Source organism: Vidua chalybeata, chromosome 25 (genome assembly GCF_026979565.1).
Source record: "Vidua chalybeata isolate OUT-0048 chromosome 25, bVidCha1 merged haplotype, whole genome shotgun sequence".
Taxonomy (NCBI): Eukaryota; Metazoa; Chordata; class Aves; order Passeriformes; family Viduidae; genus Vidua; species Vidua chalybeata.
Window position 1 is genome coordinate 3621238 of NC_071554.1, and position 26908 is coordinate 3648145.

At 56.4% G+C, this 26908-nt stretch overlaps 2 protein-coding genes across 9 annotated transcripts; both read right to left on the minus strand.

Annotated features, from left to right (window-relative positions):
* Nucleotides 1-221: 221 nt before the first annotated feature.
* Nucleotides 222-7241, minus strand: TCEA3 (transcription elongation factor A3). 6 transcript variants are annotated; one of them, XM_053964860.1, is made up of 14 exons: nt 6890-7233; nt 5328-5390; nt 5120-5225; nt 4642-4804; nt 4312-4380; nt 4047-4115; nt 3839-3931; nt 3499-3576; nt 3226-3392; nt 2864-2925; nt 1849-1998; nt 1170-1316; nt 1019-1090; nt 222-881 (listed from the first exon to the last, which is right to left on the minus strand). In XM_053964860.1, exons 1-14 carry the CDS (start codon nt 6956-6958, stop codon nt 873-875), a joined length of 1317 nt encoding a protein of 438 aa, XP_053820835.1. In that variant the 5' UTR covers nt 6959-7233; the 3' UTR covers nt 222-872. The 6 variants fall into 6 exon arrangements, with proteins under 6 accessions (XP_053820835.1, XP_053820837.1, XP_053820836.1 ...); XM_053964857.1 differs by lacking the exon at nt 222-881 and having other exon boundaries at nt 910-1090; nt 6890-7241; XM_053964858.1 differs by lacking the exon at nt 222-881 and having other exon boundaries at nt 912-1090; nt 3839-3916; nt 6890-7238.
* A 767-nt stretch (nt 7242-8008) lies between these two features.
* On the minus strand, nt 8009-25402 carry ASAP3 (ArfGAP with SH3 domain, ankyrin repeat and PH domain 3). Of its 3 annotated transcripts, XM_053964841.1 has the most exons (26): nt 25131-25402; nt 21420-21492; nt 20690-20835; nt 19156-19230; nt 18822-18871; nt 18434-18560; nt 16335-16420; nt 15484-15559; nt 15269-15355; nt 14893-15002; nt 14590-14659; nt 13941-14028; nt 13365-13413; nt 13089-13276; nt 12841-12974; nt 12406-12500; nt 11967-12147; nt 11549-11634; nt 11326-11441; nt 11169-11236; nt 10901-11008; nt 10523-10766; nt 10162-10435; nt 9530-9674; nt 9260-9382; nt 8009-8988 (listed from the first exon to the last, which is right to left on the minus strand). In XM_053964841.1, exons 1-26 carry the CDS (start codon nt 25251-25253, stop codon nt 8914-8916), a joined length of 2997 nt encoding a protein of 998 aa, XP_053820816.1. In that variant the 5' UTR covers nt 25254-25402; the 3' UTR covers nt 8009-8913. The 3 variants fall into 3 exon arrangements, with proteins under 3 accessions (XP_053820816.1, XP_053820818.1, XP_053820817.1); XM_053964842.1 differs by lacking the exons at nt 8009-8988; nt 9530-9674 and having other exon boundaries at nt 9272-9382; XM_053964843.1 differs by lacking the exons at nt 9530-9674; nt 10162-10435; nt 10523-10766.
* Between the last annotated feature and the right edge of the window lie 1506 nt (nt 25403-26908).

The window sequence follows — 26908 nt, forward strand, 5'->3', positions numbered from 1 at the left end:
AGCATCCAGACCAAACCAGGGAGCTGCTCCAGCCTTAATTAAAGGTCTTTAATCACCAGTCAGGTGATGGATGAGCAGCAAGCCATGGTTATATCCCAAGCTGGGGCTGGTGGACTTGAGATACATGTTGGATCTTGGACAACCTTGAGGCTCAAGCTGGGGAGCTATAAACTCGAGACAGAGGTCCCAAACCCATCTTAGGAAACAGTTTGTGCTGCAGAGATTGTTCACACCTTTATTACTCTGGCTGGAAGGGTTCTTCCTCACTCCTCTCCCTGCCATCCTTCCTTCTTTCCTGGGACACAGTGCCTTCAAGCCAGGATGGATGGTCCATTTGTCACAGAGCAGAGGGGCACAGTGGCATCCCAACAGCATCTGGATATCCTGCACCCACCCTGTCCCCTCCATGTCTCTCTCCTCCCTCTGTGTGCACTTAGGTGAGGAAGGTGTTTGGGTTAAAACCTGGCCCTCTGCCACCCTCAGCTCCCAGGCACAGCCCCATGTCCATGGAGCAATGCCTCTCCTGCCCCCAGATCATCAAAGTCCTAATGTTTTTAAGGGAAGGACATGTTGCCCAGGTTGTACCAGTCTCCCTTTCCAGGAATGAGTCTGTTCCCAGTGGGATCCCAGCACACCCCAATCAAAGGGCAGATATTTGCAGGGAAGAACCATTGAATTCACAGGGACCTTCTTGAGTGAACTTGACATTGCCGGAGGCCAGGATGTTTGAGGGAGCCCAGTGCAAGGGCACAAGGAGCTGGGGTTTAGGGATTGGTGCCACCCTGACCCTTCCTCCCCAACTCAGCTGCCTAGTGTGGTGCCACAGCATCTTGTCTTGCACCATGTTCCTTCCAGCCCAATCGCCAGCAGCGTCAGCAGAACTGCAGGAGAAGCAGAGCCCAAGGCAGGTGGTAAGCCCTCACCGAGAAACCGAAGCACCACTTCAGGGGGCTCTGCTACCCCTGAAGGCTAGGAAAGGGGTGGGTTGCCCAAAGCCTCTCCCCAGATGGTTACAGACCTTCCAGCGGTTCCCACACTCGTTGCACAGCACGAATGTTGTCATAGGCTCATCGGCGCTGCGTGTCTGTACCTGGGGTGGAGCAGCACCGCATCAGTGCAGGCCCTTATGGCATCCCCCAAGCCAAGGTCCCCTGCAGAGCAGGCCTGACCTGGTTGTACGTGCAGTTCTTCTTCTTGCATTTGCCACACTGGAAAAGGTCGGTGACAGTGCCACCTGTCTTGGCCATCTGGTGCTCCCGGATGGCCTCCTGGGTCATGGCATTCCGCAGCTGCTTCAGCTCATCACTGGCCATCTCCTGCCACCAGCATTGGCCCGGATGGGTCAGTGTGGCCATGGCTCTGCTCACATCCAAGTACCACAGTCCAACACCTTCCCCATCCTCTCCCAAAACAGGATTAATCCTGCTGTCTGTGTTTGCTGGAGGGCTCAGACCCATCCAGATGGAAAAAAACACTCCATCTTCAAACTAAAACTGCTGCCTGCAGGGATCTGTCTCCTCACAGGGAAAACTGGGCTTCTGAGGAGTCTGATTTGTGGACCCTGGTTGAGGAGGACAAATGGGGACACTCCAGCCTGATTCCTGCCAGTGTGACATCCCACAACCAGATCTGTGATGGGCTGGGGGTCTGCAGGGCTTTAAGGGGACCTAGCAGTGCTGCTAGCTTTCTCCTAATGCTCCCCGTGCCTCATTCAGCACTGGGGTGGGAGAGGGAGGTGCTGGGACAACCCACTATGGACAGCACCAAACCAAGACCCAGCACTTGGGCACTACAGAGGCAGCATGGAAGAGATCCATAGGCACCAGCCCCATGCACCCCACTGCCCACCTCAGCAGTCATGCGGGCGATGAGGCTGGGCTTGATGGCCCCACACAGCACATTCCTCCGCAGACCAGGGTTCTTGGGGTCCTTCAGGTTGCTGATCCTGCTCCGCACCCGGTTGCGATACTTCATGTCTGTGCTCTTCAGCTCCTGGAAGATATGTGGGGTCCGTCAAGGAATCAAGACAGGGGGATGCCAGCTTGGGTGCTGCTGTCACCAGGGCCAATGGTCACATGGAGGTGGCTGATCTCAGTGGGGCTTTCCTCCCTGTGGGAAGTATCCCCATCCTTAGCTTTAAGAGGATGAAGCACAGCTTGAGATGTGGGGAGGAAAATTACTTTGCATTTCCTTGGAATGTCTAACACCCAGGCAAGGCTATGGGGGTCAGGGACTGTCACCAAGCCCTGTGCTGGGACAAAAGTTCATGGTGCAGAGGACTCTGTCTACTCCCTCCTCCCAAAGAACATGGGTATGGACAGGATGATGTTGCAGCTTTGGGCACAGAGTCTGGGAGGCACCAAAAAGAGCACCCAGGAGGTGAACCACCCTGGGGTAGGTTCTGGTCTCAGGGGGCTACCAGGAGAACTCCAAGCCTTGAGTTGGGAGTGGGCAGAGGTGGCTCCATCCCTTCCAGCATGGTACAGCCTGGACATTGTGACAAACTGGTTCTGGTTGGAGACATAGGCACCTTCAGCAGGCTCATGGAAAAAGCTTTGGCTGGGTTTGGATTTATTTCCCCAGGGATGAAGGCAGGTCCCTGACCAGAGGGGACTGGGGGGGACACACAGACCCCCGTACGAAGGCATGTGCTCAGGAGATGCTTTGCTCAGCATCAGCTTCAGCCTCAGCCTCAGCATCCTCTCACTGAGATCTGGGCTCCCTCTGCCGGCAACGAGCACAACAGAGTCTGTCATCCTCTGTCCTTATCTCTGTCACCCTCTGTCCTGTCCCCAGCAGCACTCTTGAGCCCACGTACGCCCCCCCCAGCAGATGAAGCCTGGGGACCCCTAGCCCCCCGAAGGATATGGTCTTCAATCTCCGATGCCATCTTCTCGCAGTTGACACTGAACTCCTTGTAGTCATCTAAAGGGTAGAGAGGTTAAAGGGTGACTTTCAGGTGTGAAAACAGACCCAGGTCTCACTGTACCACTCACTCCCAGAAAATCTCACCTCTCCCCCTGTACTTGTCCCAGACACTCCATCTCTAAAATACCTAGTTTTACCCATCTTGAACCTTAAAAAGATGCATTCTCACATCCAACCCCCTTATCAGAGACCCTCCCAACCAATTTTTCTTTCCTTTTGGGGCTGAATGCTCCTATCAGGACAGTCCCATAAGAGAAATAGCCCAGTCTGGGGTCCAGCACCCTCAGAACTGCTCACCATCCATGCTCAGTGCAGCCGTCAGCATCTCGATGCACTTGTCCCGCACCGAGTCTCCTGTGAGATAGCAGGGGGCCAGGAAACAGGGGCTGGCAGAGAAGGAGGGGCTGGTGGGGCTTCGTGGCACCTCAGCTTTGACCTTGCTGCTGTTGGCTCTGCAGGGGTACCTGGAGGGGCACGGGCAGGTGGTAGGGTCCTGGCACAGCAGCAGGGACCTGCCAGGGTCCCTTCGAAGGGGAGTGGGTCTCTCCTACCTTTCCTCCTCTCTCCTACCTTTCCTCATTTCTGTCACTGGAGTTTCTCTGGGAGCTGGTGGGAGCTGGAGAGAGGCTGGTGCCCACAGAGGCTCTCCTGGGAGTGGCAGGAAACAGGACAGTGGGGATGACACCAGAGACAGGGCAGGCAGGACAGGGGGCAGGGACTGGTGGCAGGACCTCAAGCATCAGCACATCCATGAGAGCGCTCGCTCGGAAGCCAACAGGAATCTCCCCAGGGGAGGATTTGCTCCTCCCAGGGAATATCCCAGCCACTTGTCACCCCCTCCATGGTCAGGGTATCCCCAAGGGGGTCCCTAAAAATATCCCCACACTGCCCAGGGACACCCCCTCCTTACCTCTCCCCTGACAGTCTCTTCTGTGAGGAGGAGGAGGAGGAGGAGAAGGTTGAGGACCTGGAGTCAGTAGAGGCTCTCCTGGCAGGACAAGCCCTATGTCAGAGGGCAGCGACTAGGACAAGTGGTGGGATCACACCCCCAACCACAACCCAGTGAGGGACGAGGGTCTCTCCTCTCCTTTCCCATCTTTGCCCAGCCCAGCACCCACCTCTCTTTCTTGCCGTCCAGAGGTGATTTCTTGGAGGACGCAGTGGGGCTCCGGCCATCACTGGACTCTCTTCACCACGGAGGCCCAAAGGAAGGGAGAGAAGCTCTCAGCAAACCCAGCATACTCTGGCAACCTGTGAGCTGGATCTTGTCCATCTGCATTCCCCATCCCTGAGCCCCACCCCAGGCTGCCAGCAAAGCCTCCCCTGGGCTGGCAGTGCCTGGCAGAGCCTGGCATGAGGGTCAGGGCATCCTTCAGCAGGTACCTCTCCAGGCTGGAATCGGCAGAGTGGCCCTGGGTGGTGGTGGCATGAGAGTCACACTTGCTGGGCTTCCTAGGGATAGAGAGCGCAGGGGTCAGAAGAGCAGTGACCAGAATGACCTCATCCAAGGAATAATTAGTTTTAGGGAAAATAAAAAATGGCCACTTCTCCCTCCTTCAAAAACTGCCCTGGTGCTGTCCCAGAGGCAGCTAGGTCTCCAGAGGTGCTGCCGACATCCATGGGTAGGCAGAGATGGATAAACTCTTAAAGACCAAGCAGAGGGTGGTCTCATATTGGCCTTAGTGTCCCTCAACAGCAGGCAGGAGCCCTCACCTCTCCTTGTGCTTCTCCCTGTGCTTCTCAGCTGTATCCTTGCTGTGCTTCACCCCTTCACTAGGGCAGCTGGAAACATCCAGCCCCTTCTTCTCCTTGTCTCCATCTGTGTCCTTCTCCTTCTTCCTATCTGCATCCTTCTCTTTTTTTGTAGTGGTGGATTCTGGAGGAAGGATTTGGATGTCACAGTCACAGCCCAAACCAGCACAGGGCACCTGCAGAGCTGCATCCTGGGGTGGGGAATGATTGTGGAAATGCTCAGCCCTTGGTGAGGCACACATTGATTTACACCACTCTATCCCAGAGTGAAAACAAGCCCCTGGAAAATCTGGGTTGCAGGTTATAGGAGCCTGCATGTCCTAGCTCTAAACTGTTTCCACTCTATCCCCCTAGAAAGCATTGGGGCTTGAGGTGAGGGGATGGCCCAGGAAGGACTGAGGCTTTGCAGGGGGTCTCGTCTCCCTCCAGCATCACTCACCCAGAAGCCGCTTCCAGTTTTTGATGAGAATTTTGGCTGAGGCCACCACCTCTTCATCTGAGCAATGTTTCCTCACTGAGTTCACAGCCACTCCAATCCGTGTGGTCTGGGGACACACACCAGGGACACATCCTTAGGGATGTGCTGGCTGGCACAGGGCACAGGACAAGCTACCCCATGGGGTGTCCCTCCACCCAAACCCCCTCACCTGGAGCAGCTGGATGGTCATGGTGTAGCTGGTAAGGGATTTGAGCAGATCCAGTGCCCCTTCCTACAGCAGGGAGAAGCCACAGGAGCCCTCGAGGAGGCACCAGGCAGCACCAGGAAGAGCATGACAGGAGAACCGAAAGCAGCCCTGGGCTGCTCCCTGGAATTGCCTGACCCTCTCATGCTGATAGAAAGGTCCCACACCCAAATCCTGCTGCACCATCCCAGCACCAGGTCACATGTCCAGATGGATAGCATGAGCTTTTCTTAAAACTTGGGAAAACCCCCATCTGCAAGAAAAATCTGGGCTGGTGGGAGCTAGGGACAGCTGGGGGATTTCCCAATGTCCCCCACCCAGGGGTGAGAAGGTCCATGGGACACAAGCCCCGGGATTTCATCCTCATACCCTGCAGTGGCAGCTGGGATAAAGATAGTCCAGCACAGAGCCTTCCTTCTCCTCCCTCTCTTTCTCCTCCTCATCCTTGGTATTTTTTGAGCCCCAGCAGCAGACACCAGCTCCCAGGTATCCCCCCTGGGGACACTGTTCCATGGACTCCCACCATTGAGGATCTGGGCTGGATCAGATCCTCCCAGTTTGATGGGTGCAGGGACATTTCTGTGCTGTAGGTGCTGACCCTGGCTCTGTCCCATCCCAAAGTGCAGCAAGAGAGGTTTGGAAAATCCCTGTCCCTTGACCCCTGGTTAATTCCTGGCAGCAAGCAGAGCCATGGGATCTGGTTTGATACCAAGCACTGGCATCCCAGAAAGGCACCAGATCCACAGAGACGGCAGTGCTGCCCCCCCCCTCCCCACCCCAGCCAGGAGCCTGCACCTCGTCAGGGCAAAGGCCAGTGGAAACAGTCAAATATTAACTCTGAGAGCTGGGCTTTGCACATGTAACTGGCTCACCAGGATCCCCAGATCCTCACTTGGCACAAGGGTGGCAGGGCTGGATCCTGGCTTCCCCAGAACACAACCACCAAAACCACCCAGGAAACAGTGACTGACCCTTTCCCCTCCCTCTGCACACTTGTGCAACAGGAAGGGCTGTGCCTGAGGGTGCATTGAGGGTGTTATATCTCCCAGCCCAGAGCTTTTTCTTGCCTGTACACGAGCCTCTGGCCCTGGCACTGATCGGTTGTTGGTGCACAGGCTGGGGGCCAAACACCTGTCGCCCACAATCTGGCACTGCCAAGCAGTGTCAGGAGCTGCCACCCATGGGACGAATGCCCCCTTGCCCCCAAATCCCAGTGTCTGGGAGCAGTAGGGTACAGGAGAGCCCCAAATTAGAGGCAAAATTAAATCCCCTGGGTGCTGACTATGATGTCTTGTGGCTGGGATTAGGTGACACAGGCAACACCCCTTAAATCCACTCAGCGCCTACAGGGACAACATGAGGGGTGTGAAAAGCAACACCCCCGCCCCCTTTCCCAAGCCACGTAACATTCAAACATGCATGTAAACAAGCACGTGTGTAAATAAGCATGTGTGTAAACACACACACAAGCAAATATGTATGTGTTTAAATATGTGCACATGCCCCGAGGAGCTCGGCCACCTTACCGTGCTCTTCCTGGCCACCATCTTATCCAATTTCTTGGCAATCCGGACCAGCTCCTCAGCGGGCCCCATGGCGGGGGCTCCAGCGGAGCAGGGCGCTGGCTGCAGGCACCGCTGGGCACTGCTGACATGGGGGCCCTGGGCAGCCGGGTGGGAGGGAGCAGAGAGGAGGGGAAAAGGGGGAAAGGGTCGGGAAGGGAAGAGAAGGGAAGGGAGAGAAGCAGAAAGGAGGTGGGGCTGTCCCGGCCAGTTATAAACTCCTGCCAGGAAAGCAAAATAGCACGGGGGAGGGCTAAATATAGCCGAGAACCACGGCTGCAAGAGCGGGGGAGGTGCGCATCGGGGCGCTCCGGGACGCGCTGCTGTGGCGGCCAGGGGGAGCCCGGGGTGCCGAGGGACAGGGCCCGGGATGGGGCTTTGCCATCGGGATGGTTTAGGCAGGGGATCCTCAGGGGCACGGGTACAGTGCAGTGTGCTGCAAGCTCTGTTTTTCCCAAAGTCGATCCAGCAGCAAGATCCCTGGGGAATTAATCTTTATACTTCACACATTGGAACGTTCCAATATACGTGGAATTCCAGTATACAGGAATAGTTCTTATACTGGAGTACTCCACATATTGGAGTATTTTGGTACTGAGAATACCCCATCCCTGGAAATGTCCAAGGTCAGGATGGACAGGCTTGGAGCAACCTGGCCTAGTGGAAGGTGTTCCCCCTACGTCAGGGGATGGATGGAATGATCTTTAAGGCCCCTTCCAACATTCCATGATTGCGCAGTGACAAACGACACGCTGCAGTCTTGGAAGCACAGCAGAGATGTGTGCCAGCCTGGGGTAGGAGCAGGAGCCCCTCAGGCCTGGCTGGACAGGCAGCAATATGGGGCACAGGCCATTCGGATATATAGGTGACAACAACCCTGCCATCCTTGCTTGTCCCTGCTCCAGCACTCACATGGGGTGGCTGTAGGATGAGCATCCTGCTCTGGATCCATGTCCCAGCCCAGCCCTACATGGCTGCCCCCAAGGGTGATCACAGATGCCAGTGACTGGGAGCCTTGGGGACATAGCAGCATCACCATGTTACGGCCAGGGCAAGGATTGTACCCCTCAACACACTCCCAGGTGCTTTAAAAATGATGGTTTATTAGAAATCAGACAGAAAACAATTTAAAAAATACTTTTTTGAGATTAAGCATTTGACACAGAAATGAGAAGGGTAAAATGAGGGAGTATGGAGGCAGGTGGCTCCATACACATGTACCAGTGTCCCACACCAAGGGACACTGGTACAGGGGTATGCTGGTCCTAGAAAAAGCTGCAAAACCCCCTCTGAGAACCGCCCCCCCCAGGGAAGGGGCAGTGATCCAGCACCCACCCCAAATGAGGGACATGGGGCAGGGGCTCTGTGGTACCCACTTGAGACATCCCTCGCCCTCCAAATCAAGGAATGGCATTTCACTACCAGTTCTGGAGAGGCTTTGGAGCATCCCTGAACTCCACCAGTCCAGGCACCTCCCAGAACCTGGGGTGGGAGATGGACACAAAAAAAAACCCTCTCCTACTTCTTGCCCATCCCAAAGGCTTCACAGTTGGGGTACAGAAGGAGGGTGGTGGTCCATGGCTGCCCCCAGAATGAGGAGGAGGCTTCTTGACTATCTGGCAGAGGGCGGGGGATACCAAATACAGCTCCCCATCCCCAATTCCTTGCAGAGAAGGAAGAAGAAAACCCAAGGGATGGGCAGAGCCCACAGGAAGGACAGAAGAGCAGTGGGAGCAGGGGCTGGCACAGAAACCTTGGCCCACCAGTGCAGTGAGCATGTCCCTCCTCTGCTCCTCAGCTCCCCACTGCTGCCATCCATGGATGGTTTTCCCAATGCAGGGGATCTCTGGGTCCCCTTGGAGAGCAGTGGTCTCACACCAGGATCCTGGGCACATGTCCCTTGTGGCCTGGCTCTACCAAGCCCCCAGCAGGGAGCTGGCTCTACTCCCTGTCAATAGGACAGTGACAAATAAACCACCCCCACATGGTCAGTCTTGCAAGAGGTGGACAAAGCTGGCAGGGAAGACTCCGGTGCGGGAGCCATCGCCCTCGATGAAGCCAACCTAGGGGTGTAGAAAGAGGGTTCAGGGGAGTGCAAGTCTTATCTTGAGATATCAGCCCCAGAACTTCTTCCCTGCTCAATTCCAACAGGGATTTAGAGAGGCAAAGCTGTGGTGACACATAGTGGAGCCCTCCCAGCCCTCCTCCATACATACATGGGGCAGAAGTCCCCCACCCATGCCCCCCAGAAAAACACAGTTCTCAGAGGAGAACTGGAGGTAGAAAAGGACCAAGATTTGGATCCCAGCATCTGTCCGTGCCATGGTGACTCACCCAGATCTGCTCATCCTCCTCCCGTGTCACCACGATGACCTCCCCCTTGGAGAAGGTCAGCTCTCGTGCCTTGTCTCCCTTGCAGTCAGCCACTGCCCTTACCCGCTTCTGCCTCCCCTTGGCCTGAAATGGGATGAAAAGGGGGTGACAGACCATGAGGCCATCCAAAAGGTGGCAACAGGGATACAACCCCCTGATCATTCCGTCTGCCACCCCAGGATAAGAGAAGCTGGGATGCTTGGGGATGCAGAGAGGAGGATTTGCACCTACCGGAGCAAATCTTCTGGGCATGGGCACAGGGGGCACCTTGCTGAGAGCAGGGTCCTCGGGGCCACCAAGGCTCTGGGGGGACCCAGCTGACCCCATTTTGCCCACCATGCCACCAATGCGCCGGTACGAGCGGGTGCTCTCTGAGCTGTGGGTGACAGCAGGAACAGTGTCACCCTCCCTCTGCTGTTGCCTTCCCCCACCCTGTTCTCCATCCTGCGTGGTCTCAGGGAGGTCAGGGCTTCCCCCATGGGACCTGGATCTCACCCACAGCCCCCTGGATGTTGATGACAAGGGTCCCCCAGCACCCAAACTCCCTCAAATGAGCCCATCCTACCCCATTTTCTCAAAGGAGAGAAAAAATATATACGATAACTTGCAGAGGATCTTGGTGTCCTCCCAGATAATCTGCATCACTGTCTCCAGGGACAACCCAGCATCCCCACAGCTGCCCTTGTCTCCTGCATCCCAGGGTCACCATCAGCTTCTTTGGAGATCCAAGAGGGTGGGGACCCCTTTGCTTCATAGCAATTCTCCATGCTCATGGGGGTGGCAGAGGTTGAAGCTCACCCACCAGAACCGTGCAATGACCCCCCAAAACCAAGTGCAACCCCAGTCTGGAGCAGGGCCCCTACCCAAACTTGACAGGGGGGATGTCAGGGACCATGCTGCCTGGCAGGGGCTGCGCAGGCAGGGGACTCAGCTCTGGCCCCCGCCGGCTGCTGCTTGTGTCCATCTCGGAGCGGGTTTCCCAGTACACTGCCCGCTGGCTCTCGGTGGGGCTGTGGGTGCTGGGGGTGCCATCCAGGGTGCCCGTGCTGCTGGCACAAGGCAAGCTGCGTGGTGCCAGTGCCTCCGCTGGCCCTGAGAAGTGGGGCTCCAATGCCTGCCGGGGCAGTTCAGGGTGCTCTGGGGGAACACATGCAATGGGGACAATAAACTTGGTCTCTGGGGGAAGGCAGAGACCCACCATGATGACCCCCCACTCCGACTGACCGATGGGGCTGTGGCTGAGTTTGGGGCGAGAGCTGCCTCGCGTAGGGTTTTTGAGGGGCAGTGGCGGGGGCATCTCCTCACTGTGAGCCCAGCGGGGTGCAGTGCGCGAGGGCACCAGGATGCTCTCGTAGGTCTTGTTGGTGATGTCCATCCCCATGCAGCTCCAGCGGGTTTGGGGGCAGGCAGGCAGCGGGCTGGCTGCCAGTGGCGATGTGCCCTTGAAGGAGTGCTGGAGGGGGCTCACCTGGGGGTACACACTCTGCTCCAGGGATGTCTCACTGCCACCAGCCCCCCAAAAGGGTCTGCACTCCCCCAGCTCCCTCACTGGAGATGTGGAGGCCCCACCATCCCACAGTACCTGCCACCATCCCACAGTACCTTCTCCTCCAGCTCATCATCACTGTCATAGGGGAACTCTGATGGGGGCTCCCATTCATAGTCCACATGGATTTGCAGGGAGAGCTTTCCTGCCTGCGCCTGCTCCAGCTGCCAGAGAGATGGGGCAGGTCAGGATGGGGCAACCCACAGGGGTCTCGGCACTGGAGAGACACATCCAGAAGCCCCCCACCTTCATGCCAGCCCTCCTCAGGCACTTGGTCCTCTCTCCCCACTCTGAGCTTCTCCCCCATTCCTCCATCCCACCTACCAGCTCCTCACACTCGCTGTACTTCAGCCTCCTCGCCACATCCAGAGCTGTCTCGCCTGCTGCATTCACTGCCCAAGGGACAAAAGGGGGACAAATCCAAGTTGCAGCCTTACCATTCCCACCAAAGAACCCCAAAACCCCCATCCCAAGCTCATACCTGTGGTGAAGGTGGCTTTCCCTTTCAGAAGCAGCTTGAGGCAGTTAGGCTGGTTATAGAGCGCAGCATAGTGCAAGGCCGTATTCCCATTCTGTGTTACCCGGTCCAGCGTTCCCCTGTGCAGGGCCAGCAGCAGGAAAGTCAAGGCTTTGACACAAGCATCCTGTACATTCCTCCCATGAGGGAGAGGGGCAGGGAACACTGGGAGCCCTTGGGGACGCACCCATTCTGGATGATGAAGTCCACCAAAGGAAGGGATGATCTGTCGGCATGGCGCACAGCCACGTGCAGTGGCAGCTCGCCTGCATCCTGCCAAGAGATGGGAGGGAGAGATGACACTGAGAATGCTCATCTTTCCTCAGGATAAAGTGAAAAGAAGTAGTGGATCCAAGAATGGTTATCTTCCCCCCTGAAAGAAGGGAAAAGGAGTGCTGGACACATGTATGCTCATCTCCCAGGATATGGAAGGGAGAGGAGAGCTGGCCTCAACAATGCTTCATCTCCTATGTGTAGGAGAGAAGAAAGCTGGACCTGAGGATGCTCATCTTACAATCAGCATATCCCTTCCCAAAGCCCAAGACAACCCAGATCACAGCCACCCAGAGACAGAAAATCCATTCCCTGTCAGGTGCAGGCCTCACCTGACCCTCAGGGCTGGCAAGGGGCTTGGTCAGGTCATGCCCATCAGCAAAGGCCTTGAGCAGGGCCAGGAGGTCTCGGGCTTGAATGGCTTCCCAGAGGCCGTGGGGGTTGTCCTGGCTGCTTTTCTGCACGTAGCGTCGCTCCATGTACTTAGCCATGATGTATTCCTTGCGCGCAGCCCTGCCGGAAGGGGGACTTGGATGGACATGGAGACGAGCTATGGGGCCCTGTGCTCCTGCCTCCTCCTGAAGCCTCAGGATCAAGGGTAAGCCTCTAAAGAGGAGCAGATCCCCACCACAATCCAGCAATGACACCAGGATGCCTCATCCCAGGGCTGTCTTAGATGGGCAGTGGCAGCATGGGACAAGAACAGGGCACACACCATGCACTCCTTTTCCTTCTCCTCTTCTTCCCAGCACACCCAAGTCCCTGACTCACATATCACTGCTGGCTGCAGGCTTGGGACAGTCCTGTGTGGGTAGCGCGGCCTCCATGATCTCATTGAAACGAGTGTTCCCAATGCTAACAGCCAGCTAGGGAGAGGAGAACAGAGGGACATGAGCCCTCCTGGAACTCACTCTGTTCCAGCCAGATCGCATCCCAGAGAGAAGGAATCCACCGGATCCACCCAGGGCTTTCCCACAGCAGCCAGAATGATGCTCTCTTATGGCAATGGAAATCTGCTTTAGGAGGGAGAAAATCCCAGGGAGCTGCCAGCAGCCCCCTGCTTAGCAAACAGCTTTGCTGAGCCCCCCTCACCCATACCACTGTGCTGGGGAAACTGAGGCAAGTTTGCAAGCCCTGGAGCAAACTGGAGACAGATGGGATGGTTCCCAGGGGCCAGGAGATCTCTGGGCTCAGAGAGCAGCTTACCAGCAGCTCGGAGGTGCTGAGAACATCCAGAGTGAGGGACTGGATGCGGGAATAATGCACACCCAGCTCCCGATGGATACCAGAGCACTCAATGCATGTCAGGATGCCAAGGTTGGTAGAGAGCCATGTGGGATCTGCAGCGGGAGCGGCGCAGGGCTCAGCACCACGCCCAGCCCCCAAAGGTGCTGTGACCCCCTTGACAGCTGACTCACACCCAGGGCGGGGGGACACCCCAGGCCCTGACGCACCTGGGGCACCGCAGTCACAACACTGCTTGTTTCCTGGCATGTTCTTCACCTCACTGATAACCAGCCTGGTGAGCTCCAGCATGCCGCCGTCCGCCCCGGTGCCTGCTGCCACTTCACCACTGCCGCCATCCCCCTTGAAGGCATTGCTCAGGGCTTCATCCTTGCTGTTCTGCAGCACTGAGACCCACCTGGGCAGGAGGGAGAAGGAAGAGGAGGATGGGGAAGGCAGAGCAGGATCCGGCACGTCAAGGAGGAGGGATGAGCTGTGGCACTTACACAACACACTCTTGCTCATCCTCCGCTTGGAAGTGATATGTCCTATTGTCTGCAGGGATGGGGAGAGAGAAGAGATGGTGAAAGGAGAGAAGCTGTGTCTGCCACATCCCTTGAATTGTTTAAGCTTGGACAGGGCTTGGAGCAATCTGGTCTAGTGGAAGATGTCCCTTTCCATGGTGCGGGGCTGGAACAAGACAGTCTTTAAGGTTGTTTCCAGCCTAAACCATTCTCGGATTCTATGGTCTAGGGATGCCCAGGACAGCAGGAATCAGCTGAAATCTCTTCAAAGGAGCTGCTTAATTACAAATTAAATCACTGCACATCACTCTCCCATCACCTGAGCCCTGTCACCACCTCCTTTTGTCTCAGCTTTCTAGCAATCATTGGAGAGATTGGTCCTTCATCTGTAAAGACAGCCAGGAAGACACCCAGAGCCAGATTAAAAGCATTCAAAGAGGGTGCCACTGTGTTTTAGAGGGAAAACCCACTCCAAAAAGGGAGAGGTCCCACCACAGCCTCCACCTCCAGGTCAAACACCTCACACCCCAGCCACAACACCTCATCACAGGTACTCACGTGTCACCAGGTCAAAGCATTTTTTCTCCTCGGCATGAGGGCGCACCTGGCAGGTGAGGAGGTTCAGCTTCACAGGGGGACGGTTTATCTGCAGGGTGAGAGGACTGAGGTGGGTTAAAGGACTAGGAAGGAATGGGATGGGCATCACCAAGGGATAGGCATCACCATCTCCAGTGGCAACTGTGGTGGTACAACCATCACCACAGATGGTTTCTCTTGGGATAACCATGCAAATCAGACCCTGCCTGACTCATTTTAGAAGAATACAAACCCTTTGCAGGAGAACACGGCTCCAAGATATCCCTCTGCCCCTCCTGCAGTTTCCAGCTTCCAACGCCAGGTGGCAGCCCTTCCCACCCAACCAGCCCCATGCCCTTTGGGCTGGTCTGGACCCTCATCATCCTCATCGCTGCCCCAGCCAAGTTCACCCTCCTCTCCCAAGGACCCCTGTCAGACATGGTGGACCACCCCTGGAATCCTGTCAGACACAGGGGACTTTCTTTAAATGGTCCAGTCTCATCCTGCATTGATTTTTGAGCCGGGCAGATTTGTGACCAGTTTGGGCAAAACTAAACCTGAAATCCAATGGACACCAAGCCCCAAAGGATGCACAAAAAAGGGTCAGGGCTGCAGCCCCCATACTCCCCACCGTGCTGTGGGAGATGGTCAGGCAGCCGTACTTCACACCGCACTTCCTCTTCTGCCACACTTTGCGGATCCTGAGAAGGAGGAAGAAGAGGAGTGAGGATTGCACAGCTGCAATCATCCACATCCACATCCCAAACCATCCATGGCAGAGGCCTGATGGGAGTTCTGGACATGGGGTTATGCTTTCTCTAACTCATAGAGCACTAAATGTCCTGTGAGCTGGATTCCAGCTCTGGGGCCTCCCATGAGCACTGACAATATCAGGATGAAGTCAAGAGCTCTCTGAGATAACACTCATCCTCACCCATCACTCTTCTTGTACAGGAATCCTGACTTCTCTGTCCCATACTGCTTGTTGCCTTGGTGCTGGTGGATACTGTAGCCACTGCCAGAGTTCTTCCTGTTCAAGTTTTCCTGAAAAAAAGACAATTAAAAAGCAAAGTGAGAGGCACAGAGGCAGCTGCTGCCTCAAGTGCCCTTGTCCTTATGGGGTGCAGTGTGTCCAGAAGATGCCAGACAGCCCTGTGCCCTCCCAGCATCCAAATGTCTCCTGGTCCCTGGACAGGCTAACCCAGCTCCCCTCTCCCTTCTGCTCCCCATTCCCAAACTAACCCTAGGATACCCAGCACCCTCCCAATGCTCCTTCTCAGCTCTTCCCTGCCCATCCTGGGGGGTCTCACCTCCTTGTTCTCCAGCTGCAGGATGTTGCGGAGGGAATCGCGGGTCTGTGTGAGCTGCTTCACCTCCTCCTCCTGTGCCTGGCGGAGCTGGAAAGGGAGCAGCTGCCCTCACTGCTGCGCTGAGCACAGGTGTTCTCAGGGGCTGGCACGGGGACGGGGGGGACATCCCGGGGGACACGTCTGAGGGGCACTGGATGGCAGTGTGAAGGCCTTACCGCATGGAGGGACGCAGCGAGCTTCTCAATGAAGGGGTAGAGATTCTGGGCAGCCTTCCAGCCGTCTTGGAAGAAACTGGGTGTTTATTAAGGGTGATTAAGATGCAGATGGGAAAGATGGAGGAAAAAAGAGGGTTTTTAGAGAAAATGTGGCAGGAGATCATGGCGATCCCCTCCCTGGAAAGCTGTACTTGCTTTGTGGCTCCCTGGCTACAGGGATCTGGAGAGAGCCCAGCAAAGGTTAAGCCTAGCCCATGGGATTTGGATACCCCAAATATCTGGGGTGTTTGGCACGCAGGATTGGCCTCTTGTTTAATCCCAGCTCAACTCACTGGGGAGCAGTGCTGACAAAAGCCACATTCTGGGGGGTCCCTGGGTCACAGTCCCAGTCAAAGACATGCTTTTAACCACAGTGACTGTCTCAACCTGCCTCAGTTTCCCCACTTGAGAGCTGGAGGAGATGATGACTCCCATGCACTGCTATTCCAGCCTCACAGAGCAAATGGGGTGCTGATACTCACTCCAAACACCCTTGTTACAAGCCCAATGGCTAATGCCAGAGCTGCTCAGCTGAGCTCATCCCTGCAAATCTATCCAGAAACCAAATAATCAGATATATCTCAAGCCAATGCCCCTCCCACTGCCCCATAGACACGTTTACAGTTCCTCAAGACAACAAAGCACATTTCAACTCCCCAGAGAAAACTGAAAAGTGATGGGCTCTGCCCAGTATCTCCACCAACAGCTTTATGGGTCTGGGATGAGAGTAGAAGACCCCGGACCCTTGTGGGACCACCCAAGGGTGACAACCAGTCCCGGGGATGAACCATCTTGACCCAGGTGGCACCTACTTGTGCTGAGCGTGGAAAAACTTGATGAGGCTCTGCAGGAAATCTGGTCCCTGCTTCATCTGAGACTCTCTGGCTTTTAGCAGGTACTGGAGGGCGAGAAGACACCTGGTTAGGTGACAGAGACAAGGACCAGCTGAAAATATCCCAGAGGAAAGACTAAGAGTCTGCCTAGCCCTTGATTCCCTTCCCAGCACAGGGAGGAAGGTTAAAACACTGGCTGGGTTTCAAGAAGTCAAGTCATGATGTTGGATTTGAAGGCAGCTCGACGGGGACCACCCTCAAAAAACCTGGCTCTGGAAGTCCTCCAAGACATGGAAAGTTCAAGGACTGAGGCAGGCCTCCAGGCTTTCCAGCCAAGTATGCTTCTCCCACTGCTCATTACTTCTGGAGTTAATAAATAACCGAAACTCAAGGCAGCCTGTGAAGGAAAACAAAAACCCACAACAAAAAAGGCCAAATGTTTTTTAAGATATGGCTCTTTTATTCCCAAAAAATCAGATTCCAAGAAGCAAGCACCTGCAGCACACCAGCACTGGAGGTCTGCTGAGGTGCCCCATGGGATGGGGAATTTCAGCTTTTTGCATCAAACCCATCCATCAGCTGCAGGCAGGGAAGGAAAGACACAGAGTCTCGCTCACCCTAAGCAAAATAAGGAGGGGAAGAGATTTTCCCCCTGCAAGCTCCTCTCCAGCTGCTGGAATGGTTTCGAGTGGGGAGCGAGGGGAGGGGGAGGCAGCCCTGAGTTCTGGGGGATTTCCAGGGTGAGATAGAGCTCCTGGAATGAAGCCTCACCATGCCCCAGGCACCCTGAGGGGTCACTGGACTGGGGACGGTTGTTAAAGTGTTCTGTGACAGCTGGAGATGCCAAGTCAATGTCAGGAAGCACATCCCTCCTAGAAAAGGCCACATGTGCCCAGCTCCCATGGGATGTCCCTGCCCTGCCACCCACATCCCACAGTGGCGCTGGCAGCACAGCATCCCTGGCAGCGCTGGCTGGGACCCATGAACACAGGGATGCTCCCAGCAGCCCTGGGCTCATGTCCAACTGCTCCTACAGCCCTTAGGGTGTGAGATGGCCCACGATGGGGAGACACAACCCATGTCTCCCCATCCCATGGGGTGAAACAGGACCCTGGAAGTAGCAAAACCCACTTTGCAATAAACCTATGTGTATCATATGGCCCCCACCCCCCAGAAGAACTGCCCGCCCATTCCCAGGGCTAGCAGCAGCTCTCATGCATGCAGAAACACGGGTGTACATGCCCTGCTCCAGCTCCCACCTCTCCATGTGCTGTTATTTATCCCACAGTGGAGCTATTCAAGGGAGTGACTCATCTGGCTGGGTCCCAGCTCCAAGGCAGGCACAGCCTCCTACCCACAACCCCTGTTCTTTGCTGGACAGGAATGGGGCAGCACCAGGATTTGGCCTTCAGGAACATGGGAGACCTCTGGGACAACCCATTGCAGACTTGTTCCCTGTTCTGCCACCCTCAAAGTTTATGGGGCTGCTGAGTGTCTGAAGCCAGGACACTTGGGTTCCTCCTTGCTGCAGGGCTTTGAAATTGAGTCTCCTTCATTTATTCCCATCTGACCTCTTGAGCATGGACTGCAAGGACCCAGGATTGCCAAGGATCTAGGGTGTCTTGTGACCCCCTTCATCAAAGCCAGGAGCAGTTTTGAGGATAGGCGAAAACCACAAAGCCAACCTCACGGCTGTTAGCCAAAAAGCTCACTTTTTACCCAAAAGCCACCCAAGGAAGGGTAGGAGTGGGGCTAGGGGGACATGGAAAGAACCCCCAGGCTACCCTTGTGGGGCACCATGGGTGCCATTTGGAGCTGCATCTCACAGGGACCTCAATAGGGGGACGGGACGGGATGGGATGGGATGGGATGGAGATAAGCTGGGATCATGCAGGGGCACAGGGGGATGGGGACAGACAAGGGTCCCTCACAGCACACAGGTGGGGCTGCTTTCGTGTCGGATACCAGGACAGGCTCCGATGTTCCTGCACAGCCTCTAGCAGAGCGGTCCCCCATGCCCCCTGTAACTCTGCTCCTGGGGGGGGGAAAGTCCCCAGTCCCCTCGGCACAGCCCCCACCTCACACATGTGGAGCTGCAAGAGCTGCCGCTCCTTCTGCATGTCCTCGGCCATCTCTGCTGCTGCTGGCTCGGCCTGGATGACCCCAGCCAAGCGGGCTCGTTCCTTCTCCTTCTCCATCTTTACCCTGTGGAATGGGATGGAGGTGGGTTGGGGACATCCCTGCTCTGAGGGGTGTCCCATGTGGGAGGCTACAGTGGGGACAGGATCAGGAGAAACATCTCCAGGCCCTCTCCAGCCCCTCTCCCTTTCCCCTTTGGGAAAAGTTGGACCAGCACCCTCCTCATGACAAACTGGCACCATCGGTGCCTGGCTCCAGCCCAAGGACAAAACACCTTTGTGCAGAGTGGGATTAGGCAGATTTTGCCAGAGGCAGCATGTTACTTACACTTTGGTCTCATAATCCTTCCAGGCCTTTTCAATCTGCTTCTTGGAATCCTGTGGCAAAGGAAAAAGGGGGTGGCAGCTGTCAGGGAAAGCAAAAGAGCCGGTGGCACTAAAGGGGCCAAGAGCTTTGCTCTGCATTGCTGCACCCCTTGAGGGTGACAGGTGTCCCTACCAGGTCTTCACCCCTCACTTCTGCCACTCCCAATCCTCACTGCTTCCTTACAGGCCCTGGTGCTAGCTCCTTCCTTCTCCTGGACACAGGCATGAGCTGAATCCATACCAGAGATCTCGCTGCAGAATCTCGCCAAATGAGTGACCCTAGGGACAGGACTTACCAGGCGGCCATCCTTCAGCTGCCCCTTCAACAGGCTGTCCAGGGGGAAGGACACGATATTATTCAGGTTCTGCACCTGCAGAAGGTAGAGATAGGGTCACCCCATGGTGAGGGAAGCCAGGGAGCTGGAGCCCCAGGTCGTTCTCGGTGCCAGGGACCTCCCCCCAACTCCGTCACTGCCCCAAGAAGGGTTAAAGAGGCTGGAAGGGTGGCTGAATCCAGGATCCTGGCAGAGGGCATGCTGGGGCTTGTTGGAACTGGCTGCAAGATGTCTGACAAATGTGGCCCTTCCCACAAACCACACCAATGCCACAGTGCCAAAAACAAAGCTTTCTTCCCCCATTGACACCTCATCCCTGTCTCCATTCCTGTCCCCAGCAACACGACCAGCCCCTCCATGGTCCCATGATACAAAGAGCTCATCCATGTCAAAGGGGCTTCCTAAAATGTCTCCCTTTGCTGGGATCTAGGGATAGCAATGCAGCCACCACTATCCCTACCAGTGCTGCCCAAGGGTCTGTGGTGGGGACACAGGAGCCCACTGCTGTCCTGGCATCCCTCCATGCAGCCCACGGAGCAGCATCCCATTTTAGAGCTGTGAGAGCAGCTCCAGCACCCACATGGGACTTCCCCAGTGCACCCTTTTAAAGGGTTTTGGTCCTCTGCAGCACCTGGGGAGAAACCCAGCCCTATGGCACAGGACCACCCCCAAACCAGGGGTAATGGGGGAGCTCCACAGACACTCTAGGAGGGGAAACAGCTTTTTGGATCTGGTTTTGGCACAGGACTCACTCGGCAGCATGTGGGGCAGGAGGTGGGGACCCTCAGAACTGGTCAGTTCTGCAGAGCCCAACTGGAGCATGGGAGTCCAGCAGGCTATGACAGCCAGGATGGGGAAGAGGAGGAGCAGGGAGGCCCAGATTGGGGTAACTGGGAGAGGAAGACGCCAAAAATCTGAAATTCTTGCTGGGGGAAGGGCAGCAGAAATCAATTTCCTCCTTAAGCAGAGCCAGGGGCCAAAAACACCCTTTGGAGAAGGGGATTTGAAAGTGAACAGGGAGGGAGCCACATGGGACCCCCACAGGGATTTGCTGCTGGGCATGCATGAACCCAGCTCCATTCAGGACCTGAGTTTTCCATCTGAGCCATTCCTGGCTCGGCTCATAGCCGCCTCTGCCTGCTCCCTATGGCCCCACTGTGCAGCCCAGCGTGGCTTTGATTTACTCTTGGCAAGCAAGATCAGAGATGCAATTGATGTGAGAAAAAAACAGAAAACAAGAAAAAAGGGAAAAATGAAAATAGCAGCCCCAGCTTCCCATCAGATCCCAGTGTCAACGGCCCCAGGGAGCTGGGAGTGAGCTATAAATCCAGTAACGGGGGTATCAGATGGTCTGAGAGCACTGGGAATGTGTTCCTGAGCCCAGGGTGGGATGTAGGGATTGCTGCATGTGGTGGAGGGCAGCTAAACTGAAAGGAAGGGAGCTGCACTGGTTGGTGGGGGATTCCAAATCCCAAGTGTTTTTGGGACAGCTTACCAGGTTCTTGAAGAGTGCAGTGACCTCACGGGTGAAGACGGCCAGGTTGAGGAAGCCGGTAGAGAGCTCATGGTTGTTCTGGGAGAGGTGGTTGCTGCCAAAGTTCTCCAGGGCCTCACTGTACTGTTCCTCATTCTCCACATGGGCTGTATGGAGAGACACCAAAGAGGGACACGGGGTGACCTTACAGCCTCCGATACATCACGGTCACACCATGTCTGCATCCCTTTGTAACAGAGCTGGGCTGATCCTGAAGCAGGACAGCAGCAGTGCCCCAAAACAACTTCCCTACAGTTCTCATTTTTCCTTTTTATATATATTTCAGACAGTTTTTGGCATCTAAGCACATTATCAGGTCACATCATGAGGTTCCACCAGCAGCTAGCATCTACCTCCCTATGTACTTTTTTTGGGTTTGCTACCTACCTCTGTAGCAAAGCTGGACCAATCTTGCTGCACAACAGCACTGGAATATCCAAAACAAGCTTCCTAAGGCTCTCCATTTTCCTCTGTATATCATTTTAAGACAATTTTTGGCACCTTAGCATGTTTCCAGACTGGCTGGCTGGTAGCATCCAAGCAGTGAATACCCCCAGGCTCACCAGCACCCACGGCTGCCTGGTGTGACCATTATCGGTGGAGGATGGGACTATCACACACCAATGGGACTATCACACACCCCCAGCCCCATGCTCTGGGGATGCCCGTCATCTCCCAAAGTCCAACTCACTGAGCCCGGAGATGTGAATGGCTTTCACATATTTCCTGATCCTCTGGAGCACAGCTTGGTCCCCATCCAGGCTCTGCAACAGCAAAGAGAGAAAACAAATGGAGCTCATTAGCCAAGCATGGCTGCCACTCCCCCAGCCCAGCTGGCCCTTGGAAAGGCTGCAACTCCACTGTGCAGATGTGTGGGGTGGGATCCAAGCTCCCAGGGCTGAGAAAGGAGCTGGAGGCATCCTGGGGATGCTGGAACCACAGCGTCCAGCGGGTCCCCTGCCAGGGCTGTGGTCCCAATAGCTTTGCTGCCAGGCAGGGCTTTGGCTGGCCCCAGAGAGGAGGGTTTGAGCAAGACAGTAGGAGGAGGTAAGAGGTTCTTTGGATCTCAGCAGCTTCTATTAAGCATGAAAAATGCCTTGCTAGCTCTTGCAGGGACTGTTTCAACCAAGGAGGAGTTGAAGCATCATGTAGGACATCAGCCCATCCCCACAGCTCAGAACCAGGAGAGATGTGTGAAGGTGCCCAGCTCCCCACAGAGCCAAAGACAGGACCCACGTCCTGCTGATGGGGACCTAAATCCCATAAACCTTTGTACCAGTTGTGTGCTAAACCACAATGAGCAATGTGGCTTTCCAAACCCCCCCAGCTCATGCATGGTCTTCCCCCATGGTTCCCAGCACCATGAGTCTCCCTGCAGCCCCATTGCTCAGATCCTGCTCTGTTTTGGAGCTCTCCCCATCCCCCCATCTCTTCCTACCTGTATAGCCCTGATTTGCCCCCTGAGTACCACATCAAATTCAACTCCACCCAAGCACTATGACAAACTCACCCCACTCAACCCAAGAGCAAGGGGTTGTGGTGCTGTCAGCACAAGCATCCGAGCACACACTGGCCCCAGCATCAGGAAAGTGTTAAGGGCGGCTTGGCTGCAGGTACCAGAGCCATGATAACAGGCTGGAAATATTTAGAGGGCGTGAACGGCAGAAAGGGCAGGAATGAAACCTCAGGAGGAATTACAATAAAGAGGCTCCCTCTCTGCTTGAGCTCTGTAGAAGGTTTTTGGGCTGATGTCAAGGCTGATTTCCTGACAGCAGGGTCAGTCTAGCTTCAGCACTATTCTCTTCATCAGATGGGATGCTGCCAGGATGAATTGGCTTGGAGCGGACTGGGGCTGAGGTGGGGGCCAAACCCCCTGCTCAGGGGAGTCTTGCAATGCATCTACAGTGGGGAGAATGTTGGGGTGTACCAAAGCCCCTCATGGTCCTTCTCTGTGTCACATCCAGGTGCACCAAACTCTCCAGAGCATAGATATTCCTTGCCTCTGGGGGAATCCAGGGCTGGATGCCTGGATGCTCCTGGCTTGCAAACCTGGCAAAGTCTTAGGAAGGGGAAACTGAAGTAGCATGAGATGCTTTGGAAGCATCACTGGGCAAGTGTGGGAAGATGCTCCTTCAAGTGTCCAGGATGGAGCAGCTCATGCTGGTGCCAGCTCATAGCTGTAGGATGCAGAATGCAGGGCTGGTGCAGAGCAGGGATGATCCAGGGAAGGACACAAGGGCTTTCAGAAAGGGGTCCGTGAGTCTACCAGTGGGCATAGGGCAAGCAGAGACAAGTATCTGGGTGGTAAACACAGAGGGAATCACTGTACAGTGCTGCTGGCATCTGCGGGCAGCACTGGCATCCCTGATGTACCAGGCTGGCTGCCGGGAACATGGTCCTTGGTGCTCAGACGTGAAGGGGCAGAGATGTCTGGAGCCCCCGATGGCACCTATCATCCCCCAGGCCCAGCTCAAGGGCTTCTGGTCAGGGGGCAGCTGAGGACATTGGCACAACAGGGACGTCAGCAGGAAGAATTTCCCATGGGATGGAGGAAGGGATGAATGCGCACCTGCACCACAGCTAGCTGGGCTCGCAGCCTGGGGACCTCAGGCAGGATGCTCAATGGAGGCCATTCTTCTACCTCCCCCACTGCTGCCGGCTCGTGCTACCCAGCGAGGGAGCCGCCACAGGTGCCAGAGCCAGGGTGCCAAGCTGCCAGGCCAGGAGCAATATGTGGCACTGCCCTGGGGGACAGGGTGAGCTGGGAGCTCATCTGCCAGCAGCCTCTGCCACATCACCCTGCCATGTCACCCTGCCCAGAGGTGCCCAGTCCCCTCTGATGTGCACACAGCACCCAGCACCAACCACCAAGGGCTGGATTCAACCTTCCAAGTCTACTCCAGAGACCTCAGGTTCTGTCTCCACAGCAGCCCCAAGAATCCTGAAGTCCCACAAATGCCTGGGAGGGGAGAGCCCTTCTTAATCTCAGAAGGTAAACTGAGGCACAAAGTAGCTCCGGACAACATCAGGATGTCTCCTTAATGTTGAGCAGCAATCTCCAGTCCTCTTCCTGCTCGCTCCTGCCCCTGATTTGAGACTGCTCCTGTCTTGGGTGCATGTCACAACGCTCTGTCCCAGGGTCCTGGTGGGACATAGCCATCCCTTCCCACCCAGCAGTCACTGGAGGTAGACCAGCATCCTTCGCTCCCTCCTGCTCACCAAGCCACCAGCCAGTATTTGGGGTGGTGACAGGAAAGACTATGGCTCAGTTTGGTCACAGAGCGTCTCTCTCCCAGTGATCCCCAAATCCGCCACTGATTATCCCCCTTGCCTCACGCTATCGCCATTTTGGGGCTCCAAAGATAGCATGGTGCTGGTTTGCTCAGATTTCCCTCCTCCCCTCGTGCTGGGACCAGGGGGATGCCAAAGGTCCAGCAGCAGTTTGGCCTCCTCCCCAGAGCCTCCAGTGGCATGGAAGGTTCAGCCCTGTGCCCTCCATGGCGCATTCCCAAGGGACGCATCTCTCCCCATCCTTGCATCCCTTAACCACAGCCTCTCCAAGCAGCCAAACAAAATTCCTGCTGCTCCCTCCCAGCTAGAGCTGCCTCCCCTTTCCCCATGGGAAGAGGATCCATGACAGTGACCAGCATGTGCTGATGGGGACCAGGATGCTACATGGTGTGTTCCCAGACTGCCAGGACTGGGACACCCATCCCACTGCCCCCAGGTATCCCTGCAGCCCTGGCACCGGGGGCCCCCCACTCCCTGCCAGCCCTGGCTCTCCTTCAAAGTCATTCCTTAGCTAAGAGGAGTTGGTAAAAGGCACAGGACCAGCTGGAAACTGCCTTTATTCCAGGCGGGAGAAGGAGGATGAAGGCTCCCCACCACCTCCACCCTTCCCAAAAAAGCTGCCGGTGATTTTGGGGGAAGATTGAAAATACTCTCCTGGATTTGATCAAGGAGGAGACCCCCCAGCGACACCACATCCCATCGGGCCTGGCTCCACCACAGGAGCTCGACAGTGGATGGAAATGTGGGGCTGATTCTCGGGGGGCATGTCCAGGTCCCCGGGAGAGGGATGGTGTGCTGGTCCCGGTGGGTGCACTTGGAGCTTTGCTCATTTCTACAGGCTTAGCCCTCCATAAATGTACACTAGGGCTGATCGGAAGATGCAAACGGCCCCCCCATCCAAGGGTCCCAAACCACCCGTTTAGGATGACCAGCGCAGCTGGGGTGAAAGGGGTGAAAGGGTGGGCCCTAAAAACCAGAAGCCCAAGGGAGGCGCAAGCATCAAGGGACTAGCACCTATTGGTGAGGAGGTGTTCCCAGGCGGGATGCGGGGAATGTTCCCGGGTGGGAAGCGCAGTCCGACCCCCCGACCACACCCCTCGGCCTCGCTCACCTCCTCCAGAGCCCCCACGGCCCCCCGGCACTTCTGCATCTTGGAGGCAAAGGCGGCGGCCGGGGAACTGAGGTCTTCGCTGGCAACGGCCAAGAAGTCGGCCACGCTGAGCTGCTCGGGCATGGTGCGGGGGGCACCGGGCGGCGACAGGGGGAGCGGGGCGGGGCGGGGAGCGCTTCCCCTGCGGAGCCCCAGGGTGCCGGCTCAGCCCGGCTCAGCCCGGCTCAGCGCCCCGCGCCCCGCACCGGGAGCCGCTCCGACCGTCCCTCCGCCGCTCCCGCCCCTCCGCCGTCACGCGGCGGCCCCGCCCGTCCGCACGTTAAAGGCGAAGAGCCGCTGTGCTCCCCAGGAGCTACTCCCGTGACCCCCATTCCGGGACTTAGTGGGTGCCGGGTTCCCCCGTGCTGTGGTGGGACGAAGAGAAAACCCTGCGGTGTGGGTGGATCCGCACCCCTAGCCTTGCCTCGGCACCCACCTTTCCCAGGAACCCAGCAGCTCCGTAACCCCAATACCCACATTCCCCAGGCACCAGCACCCCCCAAACGCAAATACCCCCCTTTCCGAGGCACCCAGCAGCCGCCTAACCCAAGCACCCAGGGACCCCAGCAGCCATCTCCTCCCAGAACCCACCTCACCCCAACACTCCAGTACTCACCTCTCCCAGGGACCCCAGCAACCACCTCTCCCATCTTGGTACGAGATGAAGACACACACAGTGACGGTTTAGGATTGTGCCCAGTCCGCTCCAAACACCGGTTTAACTGGAGGTCACCCCCATCTTGCCCTCCCTAGGACCCTGAGGGGACAGTCCTTGGACAGGAGATAACTACTGGAGCCTTTGGTTTTTAGTCCCGCTGGAGGCGACCTCTTTGTTCCCCCTCCTGTCCCCTCTTTCGTCCCACCTCTCAATAGAATTTGACGTCCCATTCCTGTTCATTTGCTCTTCACGGAGGACGGGGAAGCCAGGACACCTCAGGAGCAGGCAATTAGGTTGAACAGACACTGAGCAAATCTCACTGCAGGGCTGGGGTTGGTGACAAACTGGAACAGAAAGGGGCAAAAAGCCTCACTGGGGCTGGCTTGCCATTAGAGAGGCCAACATGGGTGCAAGGGGGCTTTGCAGACCCCTCCCCATGCCCCTTGCACCGCTCACATACGGTGGATCAGACTGTCGACCCTTTTACTGAGCCAGGAGTGGGGCTCAGTAAAACTCAGGTCTGTGCCTAACCAGGGCCAGCCCAAGCACTCCTCTAACACGCTGTTACTGAGATGCTGAGAGGGACTGGGGTACAGGAAGAGCCATCACAAGCCCTGGGTGAACGGCTACGCTTGAAAGATTCCACGCGAGCCCTCGGTTTGGGCTGTCCTCCCCCCGTTTGGGGGGACCCAACATCTGCCGAGTTCCCAAGACATCTCCATCGGCAGGGCTCTGGCAGACAGAGGGTTAAAAGGCTGCAGCCCAGGCAGGAGAGGAGCAGGAGGGATTTGGGATAAGAGCCTCTCAGCAGACAGGCAGCCCCCGATCCCCCCCCTCCGCTGCCCCAGGGGCACCTCCGGTCCCTTGGCTGGTGTGGCCCTGCCACCTCCTGGCTGGCCTGGGCACTGCGCGGGCTGGGGGGCGACAAATGGCCCAGGGAAATCCCCCTACGTGCTGTAGGACACTCATCCCCACGGGGGTCGTGGACTCTGTGCGCCTCGCCCTGCTCACCTGGCCCGGGGCTCTCCTCCTCCTCACCACCAGGCTACACAACACCAATACGTGCCACGATCCCAGGTAC